The sequence below is a fragment of the Coturnix japonica genome, chromosome 3 (assembly GCF_001577835.2).
Source record: "Coturnix japonica isolate 7356 chromosome 3, Coturnix japonica 2.1, whole genome shotgun sequence".
Lineage (NCBI taxonomy): Eukaryota > Metazoa > Chordata > Aves > Galliformes > Phasianidae > Coturnix > Coturnix japonica.
This window is the reverse complement of record NC_029518.1, coordinates 70,953,085-70,966,953: the sequence shown is the minus strand read 5'-3', so window position 1 is coordinate 70,966,953 and position 13,869 is coordinate 70,953,085. Positions and strand designations below refer to the sequence as shown.

Genomic DNA, 13,869 nt, shown 5'->3' with positions numbered 1-13,869 from the left:
TAAGCAAAATCAGAAATATATATGGTCAAAAATATGGAATAAGTGAGTCAATGAAAAGTTAGTCACTTCTTACAAGGGAACAAGTGTTTCAGAACATAAAGGTCTCATTTCTGCAGTGACGTAAAACTTGGATACTGCTCAGCCTGTTAGCGCACAACCTTGTGCTTGTGAGCTGCTGTAGGTGCTGCACAGACAGCGTGATTGTTCCCATCCTCCTGGACTGGCAAGGTAGGATGCTGCTGCCTTAAGCAAAGAATGTCCAAGCCACATCACAGCAGATTTATTGTCTCTAGCAGCCTCTGCCCCTGCATGAAAACATGAAAATCCACAAAAATTGGCTACCCTTATTTTTCTTCATTTCTGAGTCTTTTACTATTTCTAATGCACAGCATGTTTCAGTACCAACCCCTGGGCAACACCTCTCATGACAAGTCACCAGCTGGATTTAACTCCATTCACCACCACTCTCTGGGCCCGGCCCTCCAGCCAGTTCCTTACCCAATAAAGAGTGTACCTGTCCAAACCATAGACTGCCAGCTTCTCCAGGAGAATACTGTGAGATACACTGAAACTACAGTAAAAAACCTATAGGAAAGCAGTAGTTACAATGTAAAAAAATGCCAAGACACAGCACATTTCTTAAAACCCCTACCTCAAGAACTGTGTTGCCCTTTATCAGCCAAAAAGAATCACTTGGACTTTCCCTTCTTTTTCAGTTGGTGTAAGATTTCTAACAAAGAAAGAAGGCAATATGACAGAAAATGAGATAACATTCAAAAACTTTTATATAGTACAATGTCACAGTAAGAAACCAAGGCAGTGGTTTTCTTTGGAGCCAAGACCACTTTTTTTTTTTTTTTGACAAGAATCTGTTTTGTCCTGTGTTCTGTGAAGTGGTTATTTGACATTGCCTCTGTTCATTAAGCTAAACCTGCTGCCAACAAGCCTCAACTGAGAAAACACTCCAGCTCCAATAACCTTCCCAACTGCCTGAGTGCATATTAACTCCTTGTTCTCAGCAATCTGACTCCCTTCTTCCAAATGCAGGGTTGAAAAACCTGTTTAAACACCAAATTATAAAACAAAAGCATGTTGTGAAAATACTCGAGTCCTATGAAACAGAGCCATTTTCTTGTCTTCAGCCCTCAAATTTTCTCACTAGCATGCTCTTACGCAAGTAGCTGCAATTACAAACTGCGCTGTTTGGATATTTTGTAGTACTATAAATGGTCAGAGAGTTACAATAAGCAGCACAACATTTTCTAGTCAAGACTAGGTTTTCCAGCAATACGAAATGTTTGCAGAAGCTGCCTTCAGTTCAATGAAAGTGTACAGGGAAAAAGAAAGCATAACAATATGTTTTTGTTATCAAGTGAGCGCAACAGGAATATTTTGGAATATGATTTCAGGAAACGGTATCAAAATTTCTTTCTCATGGAAAAAAAAGTCTCTTGGAAATCTACATAATAGTTGAAAAAGCGTTCTAAGTAAGCTTCTTCTGAGCAAACTCGAAGAGATTTTAATCGAACCACTTTTGCATATGTTGTAATATTGCTATTGCTTATTTTCAAAATTCAGTGTATTTACCACTCTAATATCCAATAAACTTCTTGCAAATAAAATAAATAAGCAATACCACTACAGAATTTTATGTTGATCAAATCTATTTCTTAAATGTCCTGATTTATTAAAGTTTGTGGTTAATACTATGGAAAATTTGATTAAATACTATTTAGGATACTTACTAAATGCAGGAACTGCATTCAGACCGAAAAAGATTAACCCTTATTGTCTAAATCCAAATCCTAAAGAATGCACTGCTCACTGCATTCACGTTTGTCTTCTATGAACAATCTCAATTTGCCATCACATTTTTACTAAAGACAAACCTTACTTAAAAAACACACATCACACACTCCTAATGAATTAGCAAGAACTGCTCAACCACCCCCAATCTCAGTTTTCATTAGTGTACCAAAGCATACTTGCCTGCACAGCTAAAGGATGGCATCTGGGCAGGAAGAAAAGTGGTACTAATTCTTGGGTGCAGAGACCAGCAAACAGGAGCCATCTGCCCAGATGGTACCTGCTGGGGCAGTCAAACAGCACAACTGCATGTTGACTCATTCACGTGAGGAGTTGTTAAAAGTGCACTGTGGATGCTGTATGCTAGGATCCCCTCTTTGATTTTGCTTTGGATTTTTTGCAAATAATTCCAAGTGTGACAGTGTTTGAAGGTGGTACTGTTACTGTAAGAAGGGACTTAGCAACAGAAACTGATATGGGGATCACATCCTTTATTCTTCATGTGTACCATTTCAAAATGGCCATCTCACAACCATCAGCACATGCTGGCATTTTAGCTAAGAGCAAAATGGGAGCAGCTGGTTCCCATTCTGAAATCTGAATTGGAAAATATACCAAACCAGCTGCATTCAGTTCTCTTATCCTGAAAATGCTGTTCTTTAAAAATACTTTCCATATATAACTTACAGCTTCTGTACCTTCTGGCAAAGAAAAGAAAACAAACCCTAACATTGTACAGCCTGGCTTAAGTTGAAGAATCTTTTTTGTTTAAACAAATTTGAATCATTAACAGATTTACTAGAGCACTTCTTTGTAGATGCTATGACATTCTTAAATCAGCTTGTATAAATGTGAAGGATCAATGATTTAATTAGCTTTTGAGCCTCTCACCCCACCCCACACCCCAGTATAAATTCAGTGGAATGACTACAGTCAAACAGCTGAAGAAATGTAGTTTTCCAGAAGTCAAACATGTGCTCAGATCATAATCAATTTTTCAGCAGAAAAGATTAATCAAAGTCTTTTTAATAAAAATTCAGTACTGTAAAAAGATCTCTAAATGTCTGGCTCGTTACTTCCAACCACAGAAATGGACTTCATAAGTTTTTATATTCCTCCATGGCTGACAAAGGCAAAACCTCTAACAAGACAGGCTTTGTATTCTGAACCTAATTAAGAAAGCTAAAAATATATAATAACTCTAATGTTGCAAGATGAAAATACATGTAAGTGGACTTAATTATTGCTAGATTTGAAAATATTCATAATTTTTTAAAGCATGTGAATTAAGAGATTATGAGCATCACAATGTTTCAGACATTCGTGTGTCAAAAGTTTTCTGCACTTAAGCACTGAGATATAAACCCAAATGACAACCGGGAAAAGTAATCTGCTTAAAAATGGCTGCGACTTGTACAGAAACTGATTACACATATTAACTAATTGCTTATTAAAAGAAAACAATTTTTTCTTTTTCCTGCATTTTTCAAATTTGCAGACACTTCTTAATGACTGTTCTTATAGTCCTTCAGGTTATATAGTCAACACAAATAAGCTTACTGCTATCCATATGACTTTAAAATGCAAAATAACTCCTGGGTGTGTTTTCTAGATAAGAGCTTTGTCCTGAGCAAGAGCAGTTATGTCAAATATCTGTTACACTGAGATATTTAAAATATATGAAACAAACTCATACATAACAAGTAATTACCTTTTAGCAATATGGATTAGGTAAAAGATAATTACAAAGCAGTGCTAAAAAATAAAATGTATAGTATCAATTGACTAGATATAAAAAAGTAAGTCTTCCAAAAAGAAGACGTAGCTTTTTCTAGTACATACTACTCATTCTTATTAAAATCTGCATAGCTCATTTTCAGCAAATCCTGCCAGCAGTCTCTTTCCAGTAGCCATTGCTGCAAACCAGCAACTAGAAGAATGATTAACTTTGATGCTAAAATCCACTAAATTCTGAAATAAAATTATCCAATTAAGTGATACGTCCTTTGCAGTTTCCAAAGTATAATGTTTGAAACAGATAACTTTCTGGTTTCCTACTAAGCTAAATCCCATTTTCAGAGAAAAAAGTATCAAAGTAATGCTGTGCTGGGGATAAAACTGTAAAGAATTTCCTTCTGCAAGAGCCAGTGCAGGGATCGCAGAAGAAATTCCTCCTCTTTATTATTCAAACCTTAGCAAAATCTAAAAGAGTAAGGGATTAAGAGAAAAGCATCACTAAACCACTAAAACTCTAGCCTGACTTTCAAAATGTGTTTCTTTTTCCTTCCATATGCATCCCCTTTTTTAGATAAGATAACCCATTAGTTAAATATCATCTAAACGTGGAAGTTTGGTGGCCTTGCCAGGCAGGGGGGTTGGAGCTTCATGATCTTTGAGGTCCCTTTCAACTTGGGCCATTCTGTGATTCTGTGATACTCCCAAAGACGCAATCAGCAACCTTCCAATGCCAGTAATCCAGTTATTCATTTAAACACACAATAAATTACAAAGTACTCTCATAATTTGGTGATTAGATGCATGAGCTAAACGTACTCCATCATTTATTTGGGGTTTGTTAGCTCTGTCACAAGTGTGGGCGTCAACGAAATGTCAGCTCACTTCACTTACATATGGTAGTGGGTCTGAAGTGTCATATTTCATTTTTCAGCCTTTTCCAGGCTAATATTTTTTACAGTGATGTATAAACACTAGTGATTGCTAATGCAGAAGGAAGATGTGCATCTGGAATTTCCAAAAAGTGTCAAGAATATAGCAGACTTCAAACACTGTCTCCTTACGTCTAGGTTAAATAAAAAAGAATAGGAATCAGTAAAGTAGGTAAATTACCCTATCTTGCCATTCAAAGCAGCAGTCTTTATCTGCTTTCAATTAAGCGAGCTCTCAGTATGCCTTGTTGGCAGCAGAGAGGTATAGAGAGACTGCAAAATTAGAGGGAAGTAGCTCTCGGCATTCAAAACAATGGCAAAATCTGCATCCAACCTCTAACTTTATTAGAACTATATCCAACTTTGATGTTTCCTAGGGATAGCCTTATAGGTAGAAGTCAACCTCAAAGGAAATTTAGGGTGCTTCTTTTCTTGCCAATAGTCTATCTATGCAACAGTAGGAAGGTCACACAGTGCTGGCACTTGAAGCACATAAAGGTAGACATTGGGGGTTGATATAGATATTTAAACACAGGAACCCAGTGCCCTCTGAGGCATCCATGGGGTATCCATGGCACCTGCACAGTACTGACAGGTAGGACCTAGTGTGCCTGACAGCTAAAGAACCTAGGCCAGCAGTTGGAAGATGGAGAGGATACAGTGCTGTACTCCTACGTTTAGGCAACTGGATTGTGCCCAGGAGGACATCTAATTTAAATGCAGTTATTTTATGCTTCACATCTCATCTATGAAGAAGAAAAAAGTATTAATCTGCAACTACTTTAAGTGCAGCATGACTGTAAGAAGGCTTACACACCACTACAAAGTGGTTAGACAGATTGGGTGGAGGATGTTTTAAATATCACTGGATATGCCTACAAGACTGAAAAAAAACCTACCAAAGTCAATAAGTAGCATGTTCCTGACATAGAAAAGGCTTCATTTAAGGTACTCTATATTATCTTTATAAGGATCATACTTACTGGTGCAGATAATGCACACAACTCCACAGCTCAGCTCTGACATGTATTCTGATCCCAGTTCCAAATCCCTGGCAGACAGTTCTTATCACGGGGTTTGCATAGTTAAAAGGCTAATTTGGCAGTAATCTCAGGATAAGGTCAAATGCTTCCATTTCACAAGTCAGCATTTAAATCCAAACTTCAGTACTAAACGAAAATTGTCCTGATTTTCAGAAGTGCCATGTCTCCCCTCTTCAGTCAGTTATATTGTTTTGTAGAGACATATTACAGGTGTAGATTCTAGGATGGAAAGGGAAGTAACTGAAGTTTCCATTACAGTTTTCTGGGAGGACTGTACAAAAAATTGTTTGTGAGGCCTTGGTCCTAGCAAGTGCTTTGCCTCACAACAGTCTTAAGGAGAATACATCATTAAATTTTGTGAATGTGACAGAATACTGTGGTCTGGGAGTACAGCTGTTTGTCGAAGGCTTAAAAAGTAACAACACATTGGTATCAAAACATTTAGAGCGTTAAAATATTTTCTCCTTCCCCAGCCTCCCACTGGAGTCTGTTAGAATCACTGATGTTATGCACTACTAGTTTTGCTAGAAGTTTGTGATTATATTCATCTCATCTGCACAGATGCAGGCCTACTTGATGAATCAGCATAGGAACAGAGAAGGTTTTATAGTCTAAGTTCGGAACAAACTAAGCAATGCAGTCTTTTTGGAGAGCCCAACTTGGCCTGTTATTTTGACAGATGCAGATGATAACAGGCCATTTCAAAATATCTGAATACAGTTTGAACTTCCATTTTCTAATGTGTTCTAAATGGAAGACAGAAAACAGGTAATATCACATGTTTTATAAAAACTGTACTTGCAGTTAACTCCTACTGAGGATTCTGCCCACCATGTCCTGCAGCTAAAAAAGAGGAAGGAGAATGGCTGAGATTACCCAGTCCTTTTCCGCTTTAAAAATCCCTTATTGAAATAAGTTGGAGAAGAAAAGTCTGAGAACAGTGTGTTCTACACTGGTTGCATTTTGACTTACTACAGAGAGTCTGGAACATATCTGAGCATTACTAGAACATGAATACATCCCATTCCAATCAGATGGAGTACAAGAAGCATATGAAAAATACTTCCAGCTCTCCCTATTTAGTCCCACTAAAGCAAAACAATTGTCATCTCCCTCAGTACTGATTGACAGTCTTACAACTTCTTGGTTTCTTTCAGAAATGAATGAGGTTTTATATCCTTAAGACTTCTGTACTGATTTTTGCTAAGAATTTCTCTGTGGTCCTGCAGTACAAACAGTAATAGCTCTCTATCTACAAATAAATTTGATATGAGTAGAGTCTGTCTATCCTGCCATGATTTCACTTCACTTGCAGATTCACTTTCCTTACGCCAATTACTGTGCCTGAAAAACCTGTAAAGCATACATTTGTGTCATTTCCAGCAATCAGATGTAATTTAGCCCACAGCAATGAATCACTAAATGCATATGTAAAAGTCTTTAAGGCTGTCAGAAGTTACCAATCACAAAATCCCAAAAAGATTCATGCTATTGGCACAGCTGCCAATGCAGCTCCAAGTATGATCCTTGTTTTCTGCCTGCTGCAAAGTGAGTAAATCAAGGTCCTAGGAAAAGAAGGTCCTGGTAGAAGGCAGCAGAATGAAAGAAGGAACAGCACACTTGAAAAAACTGCTCTGGTCTAAGATTTAGATTCTCAGTGTTTTAAAAACTGTATTTTAGAACTGGAACACTATTCATTAGCAGAGTTGCTAACTGATCTATCTGCGGATGCCTTTGTATATTGCAGGGAGTTGGACCAGGTGACCTTTAAAGGTCCCTTCCAAATCAAAGAATTCTATGATTCTATGATTTTTACTTTAAAACACAACGAACCTTGTAATTCTTGCAACTGCAAATTTTCTTGACTTCTTCCACTGTGAAAAGCTTGACACTTGGTCATTAGGTAGCACTGTGCAAACTTATCTCATGTGAACAACTAAGTAGATTATTTAACTGCAAGCGGCATTAAAGGAGATCCAGAAAGGCTGTATAATTGCATTGCAGGAGATTCAGATTATCTCTGCATATGAAATGAAAAACCTAATATGACTTCACCTTCATTCATGTTTTTCCATGAATTGAATCTTGAGAAAACAAAATGGCTGTGGTGGCCTTTCCTGCCTCACAGTAGTGCAACACATTCCACTTCTCTATCTCATATAAGGCACTCCCAGCAGCATTTGGTGCTGCTGTTTTGACTGTCACCAAAACCCAGACTATGGAATACTTATGTTTATTTATTACTGCCTTGGCATGGTGTCAGTATTTCTCAAGAGTGTGCAAGCAAAAGGAAATGATGAATCAGAACAGTTTAAATCACTGTGAAAGCTGATTGTGGTTTCAGATGACAAAACAAAGATCCTTCTCTTGCCAAGGACATCGATGGAACAGGACTGAGATGAGAGCTCCTGCACAAAATATTGTTATTTGGGAAACAATGAGCACTTCTCCTGTGACAAGAGACATGGACTTATTTTTAGCAGATGCGTTGTTATTGACTATTTATACAACAGAGTCAAACAATGGGCTTAAACAAGCTGAAATCCATTGTGCTAAGCTGTAAAACTGAAAGGACCCATGCACTAGAAACAAAAGTTATTGAAAAAGACGGAAAACATGGTGTTGGAAGTTAGACATAGACATTTTCTTGGTTATCTAGTGCAGTAATCATCTAGCAATGCATACAATCTGTTTTCAGCTTCTAGTTAATGAAAGTACAAATGAATTTTAAAGAAAAATGTGAAGGTAAATAAGCTAGTAACATGAATCAAAGGTTTCAGCACTTCTAAGCACAGAAAGAAGAGAGGACAAAATTTTATGGTTTATATTGACATTAAAGAAAGTTGGACACAAATATCAGATAAAGATTATGATAAAGTCATAAATAGATGTAAACTGAGATTTTAAATAAATAGATAAATAAGAGCAGAATTCAGACTCTCACTGCAGAAAGGTCAGTTTAAGTTGGTTTTGTTCTGGAGTGTCAGACAATTACCACCCAGCCAACCAAACTGGAGAACTGCACCACCAAATGAAGTAGCACGAAGGGAAGGGAAAAGGGCTACAGGGCACCAAACAGCAAGTCCCCACTGAGAGGCAAAATCTGGAAACAAAAATATCTTCACTAAGACTGCCATAGGAGGAAGTTGTTGCAGCAGTATTTCTTTCTATGCTCCTTCTAAAAGTCTCTTTATCTTGAACGATAAAGGAACATAGAGGCACAATGCAAGTCTTAGTCTCACAGTACCACAATGCACTAGAGGACAGAGGTGCCAATGTCCTTTTACTAACAATCTGTGCTTGAATACACTGTTAGAAGCAGTGTATGGTCCAACAAATTCCATAATGATGCACAGCTATAATCATATTATTGACAGCACATTGTCGTGCGAGAAGTTATGTCCATTCTGAACTAATAACTTACAAATTTAGTTATGTTCCAATATAATTTACTAAATAAAAACATCTAGCAAAGTATGAGTATGCTCCAAAAGTAATGCCTCCTATATTATTATTTTGGCCCAAGATACCACAGGCAGATAGTGGTGTTATGGAAGTAGAGGCTGAATCCTGTTGCCAGTATTCTGGTACATTTTGTTGTTGTGTGACAGACAGCAGATGAGGGGCTGACAGGGGCAGATGAAGCAAAAGTGTGTCACTGAATTCCTCTGTGAGGAAAAAAATTGCACCCATTGACATTTGTCAATGCTTGTGGAACACCAATGGAGACAAAAGTGGATGTGAGCACAGTGAGGTGGTGAGTGGTGTGTTTCAGCAGTGGCAAGAGCCACTGAAATGGTGTTTCAGGTGACTACAGAAATTCTGATGAATGTATTAGGCAGACTCTTGTTCATTTCTGGCAAAAAAATGCACTGCTAATGATGATGACTATCTTGAAAAACAGTGTTTTGTAGCTAAGAATTTGCTCTATCGAACAGTGTTATCATGCTTTTTGATCTGTTGTTGTTTCCATGGACATAAACAGGAGGCATTATTTTTTAAGTGACCCAAGTATTTGTATAATTTTCTTTTAATGATTGATAAATCTTTCAGTTGTTTTCAAACTCAGATAAGCCTTACTTACCATAAAGCAATGTTTTAGAGTAACATATGTGAAATAAAGCACTGTTAACATCTGTGAATAATGTAATCAGGCAAATGAGTAATAATGACTACATCATAATTATTTAAGACAGAACATACTGAATTACAATTGTCAGCAGCTTGGTTTGTACATCACAAGCTTAAGAAAAGCACAGCATGTGAAAGGATTGGGGAAGGATTTAATTAAAACGTGATTACAGACTGGAACATAAATGATACATGAGACTACTTTTCTGCGGTTCACAACTATTGCACCTTGAACTGAAACTGAAAAACACACAAATAAAGAAGACACCATGCCTACAAAAGCCAATTTCAGTGATACAGGGTTGCTTTTCCACATCATAAACCCATAAATTTTGGCTTATAACAGAAAAAGAGTTCTGCAAAAGTCTTTGGGACTTCAGTATTATCTTCCAGAATTACATAAGATTATTTTTCATTTCCTAGATGTTTCCTCTCTGTTGACAGATCACCGGTACAAGTCAGCCTTGTCCCTCTGAGCTGTGCATTTTTCCTCCCCAGTGCACAGTGACTTTTGTGATCTGCAGCAGAAAGCAAGCTGGTAATATGCTATTCTTCCCTGCACTGGTTCTCTTCAGGGGAGTTCAAGCTGGAGTTACCTTTACCAGATTTGCTAAAAGGAAGTTTCCTTCAGAAAAAGGAAAAAGTCCACTTTTGGCATCAGACAAGTAAAGTTCCTGTTAATAAAAAGGTTTTTTTTTTCTTCACCCCTCATTTTTTGTTCTATCTCTAGTCAACATATTTTCCCCTCAAGTGTTTCCAAAATCCCTTCACTGCTGTAAATGAATACATCATTGCAAGCAAGTAGGAAAGAAATGGAAACTGGAATAAAAAGTTAGAATTACTTCTTCTGGTTTTATAAGAAGTCTTGGTGGATCAATCCCAGCTACCAGAGCCCTGTTTAGCAGTCCCTCCTCTCAGAGTTTCCTCTGTAAACACAGATATTTAAGAACAACTTGTCATTTGGAAAAATTTGCTACTGTATAGAATGTTTTATCATCCATTTCTCCACTGGGTAGAATATAACAGACCTTTATGAATAGGTTTTAATGTTTGATTTGAACTATTCAGTGATGAAGTTATCTCTTTTTTACTTCCCATATTATAAAATATTCCTTCCATTTAATATGTCTTTATACCTTTGAATTACCACGCCAACACAAAGCAAGAAATACTTGGTAACATCCACAGAAATTACAGCACCTGTCTACAGCAAAGGCAGCTGCTGGCAATAGTAATTAATAAATAGACAGATACAGACATAGGTAAATAAATAAAAGCTGTTCACTGACTTTATGCCAGAAGAAATCCAGATACTTTCCATATGCTTGTGCCTTCTCACATCTGGGAAAAATCACACTGTACTAGTTTCATTCCACTAAGATAACACAGTGGATACTGTACCAAAATCCTGTATTAGTGGATGTTTTAAGACTTTCTCTATGTGCTTTTATTAAAAAAAATAAAGACTCGCTCAAAAATGATTTTGATTTACAAGAAAAGCTTGTTTGGGGTGAATAGCAGTAAAGGCTGAGAAAGGGAAAATATTACAGCTGATGAAATTATACCTTCATATGACAAGCCTTTTTATAGAGCACATTATTATGTACCATGACATTTTCTCTATAAAAGTAGCATTCCAATAGGATACACTATAAATGCTGCCACACCAGCTGATAGATTTTCAAAATTTAACAGTCAATATGATACACAAGTCTAGGAAGATTTCTGGGAAGCCAATAAGAAGTCTATATAAAATGTACCATCCTGTACAGCTGCCTACTTCCACACATTCTCAACAGAGCTGATAAAACCTCACCTCAATTTCTACAAGAGTTGGCTTCCCTGGAGAACTGTGAGAGTAGGAAAGATCTAAAAAACCATCTTCAGTACAGTTTTCCAACTTAAGCTCCTTAAAATATTTGTCATCACATTTAAAGTTTGCCCTTTAAATTTAGATTAAGGAGACATGACAGCCTTGCTCTTCATGGCTAGGTGTACCGTGGAGGTGAATATTCCACAGTACTGAAAACATGACAATAGATTTCCCAGATCTTCTCCCATTCTCTGAATTGATTAGGCAATGTTATATAAGAAAATCACTTTCAGAGTATCATGGCAAGAAGTGCAAATAAATACAGATAATCTAAAAAATAACAGGCCAAACATGAATGTAAGACTTGTAAAGCAAATTCTCCTCTGTGATACATCCAATAGAAGGCTAAGAGAAGTGAAAAGAGAACAAATATGAAAGAAATTTTCACAAGGAAAAGATTAGTAAAGTATACAATTACCTAAATCACTGTAATGTCTTCAAGAGAAAATAATGCACAGTAAAACAAATCACAGTCTGTACTTTAAATAGTATGACCCATGACATTAGAACCAACTGCAAGCCCTACACCTACCAGTGACAAACTGGATCTAAGTTTTAACGTAGAGTATGTTAAATTATTGAACAAATGGACTTGACTTTGTCTTAGCTACATCAATTCTCCCTTCATCTTAGCAAATGAGTATCATAATTGGACGCCGTGCTACAGCCAAAACAACTGACAACCTTGAATTTTAAGTACTTCACTTCAAACATGAAAGGACGATGTTGTAGACCATGACAGATTTAGCTGAGAACAAAGTGGTCTTTCAGAAGGTCAAGTTAACATAAATTGCTAAAAATTACTCAAAATTACAGTTTATAAAGATTTTTTGAGTAAAAAGAACAAGAGAACAAATCAACCAGACCATCAAACATTACTGAAAAAGTATTCTGCTTGACCTTGAGGATTTCATTCAGTATATGATCAAGATTATCTAAATTTAGCTATGCTTCATTTTAAAGACAGGATGAGATAGTGAATGCATTAAATTAGAAATTTTCAAGGCTTGGTCCATATAGCAATTTTTAATGTTCTGAATCTTCTATTATGGAAGTAGAAATCCATCAGTTTTGTCTGGAAGAGATTACTCAAAAAAAAAAAAAAAAACAAACCCAAAAAAGAAAAAAAACCAACAAAAAACAACCAACCAACCAACCAAAAAAAACCTGTAGGGAGATTATGTATGTTTGTAATAGAGAGGGAGTCAGCGCAGAGTGTATGCAACAATAAAACCTGGGGAGAAGGGAGATTTAAATATGATGGCAAGCAAGCTGCCAAAACAATTTTCTAAGCAAAATGCTGGTGCCTCACACATCAAGTCAGAACTAACCCTCAAAACAGTTTGAAAAGTTAATTCAATCATCTCAAGATGAGTTTTCCCACTCATACAGTGAAATCGTACAACAGCAATACTTAAAGCAAGTCAGAGACAGTTGACCATCTTATAAAATACAGCACTCCATAAAAATAAAAAATAAAAAAAATCAGGAGCCTAACAACTCTGATCTCACTACTCTTTCTTTCTTACATAGAGAAGGACATTTATTTCTCCCAGGATGAAGTTGACAATGGAACTCACCAATGAATAGCACAAATATATCACATACCTTGAAGTCACAGCTTCCATGAATTCATCAAGAAGATCATCATAGGCTTGACCTCTGATTCTCTTATGTCTCAGCCCAATATACAAAGGATCTTTCAGCAATGCCTGAAACACACACACACAAAAAAAAACTATTTGAATTATTACAGGAACAAGTTACACAAGTACATTCTATATTAAAAAGGAGGACAATACAGTGTTTGAGGATTAACCCAAGCATATGAAATACATATCCATTTATCCACCTCTACAGAAAGACTGAAGAAACACAACAAAGAGATTAAAGAAACAGCCTTTTGTATCAAGGAAAATGGATATCCTAGTATCAAAAGAAGGATATTGTTTCCAAGTGAAAAAGTGAAAGTTTAACCTAGGAAGTCAAGTTTCAAAACTATTATTTAGAGCTTTATTTAGTTCCTTTCTTTTTCCTTTATATACTGACAGAATCCTGACATTAAAAAGAAGCTGTTTTCTCATCATATTTAACAAATCTCTCTAAGGGAATAATTAGTCCATCATTTCAGTTGTGTTGACGAGATGATATTCAGATAATGTGCTGCTTTCTAAAATTCACTATGCCAAAACATATTCAAGTCCTTGATCTTCTTCTTCCAACTTTTTTAAACATCAGTTTAGACTACAGTATTCTTCATTTCAGTTATCCATACCCATCAGTTGGATATGATTTCTGAGTCCTTCTATGCTTAAATCTTGCACTTTTTCTTCCTGGAGATTTATGATCC

General features: G+C 36.5%; 1 protein-coding gene across 1 annotated transcript in view; it reads right to left on the bottom strand.

Annotated features, from left to right (window-relative positions):
• ME1 (malic enzyme 1) overlaps positions 1 to 13,869 on the bottom strand; it is a 143,151-nt gene that overhangs the window by 48,769 nt on the left and 80,513 nt on the right. Inside the window, exon 7 of the mRNA XM_015858973.2 lies at positions 13,128 to 13,231. Coding sequence (XP_015714459.1) covers positions 13,128 to 13,231 — 104 coding nt within the window. The remainder of the gene's footprint in view (positions 1 to 13,127; positions 13,232 to 13,869) is intronic.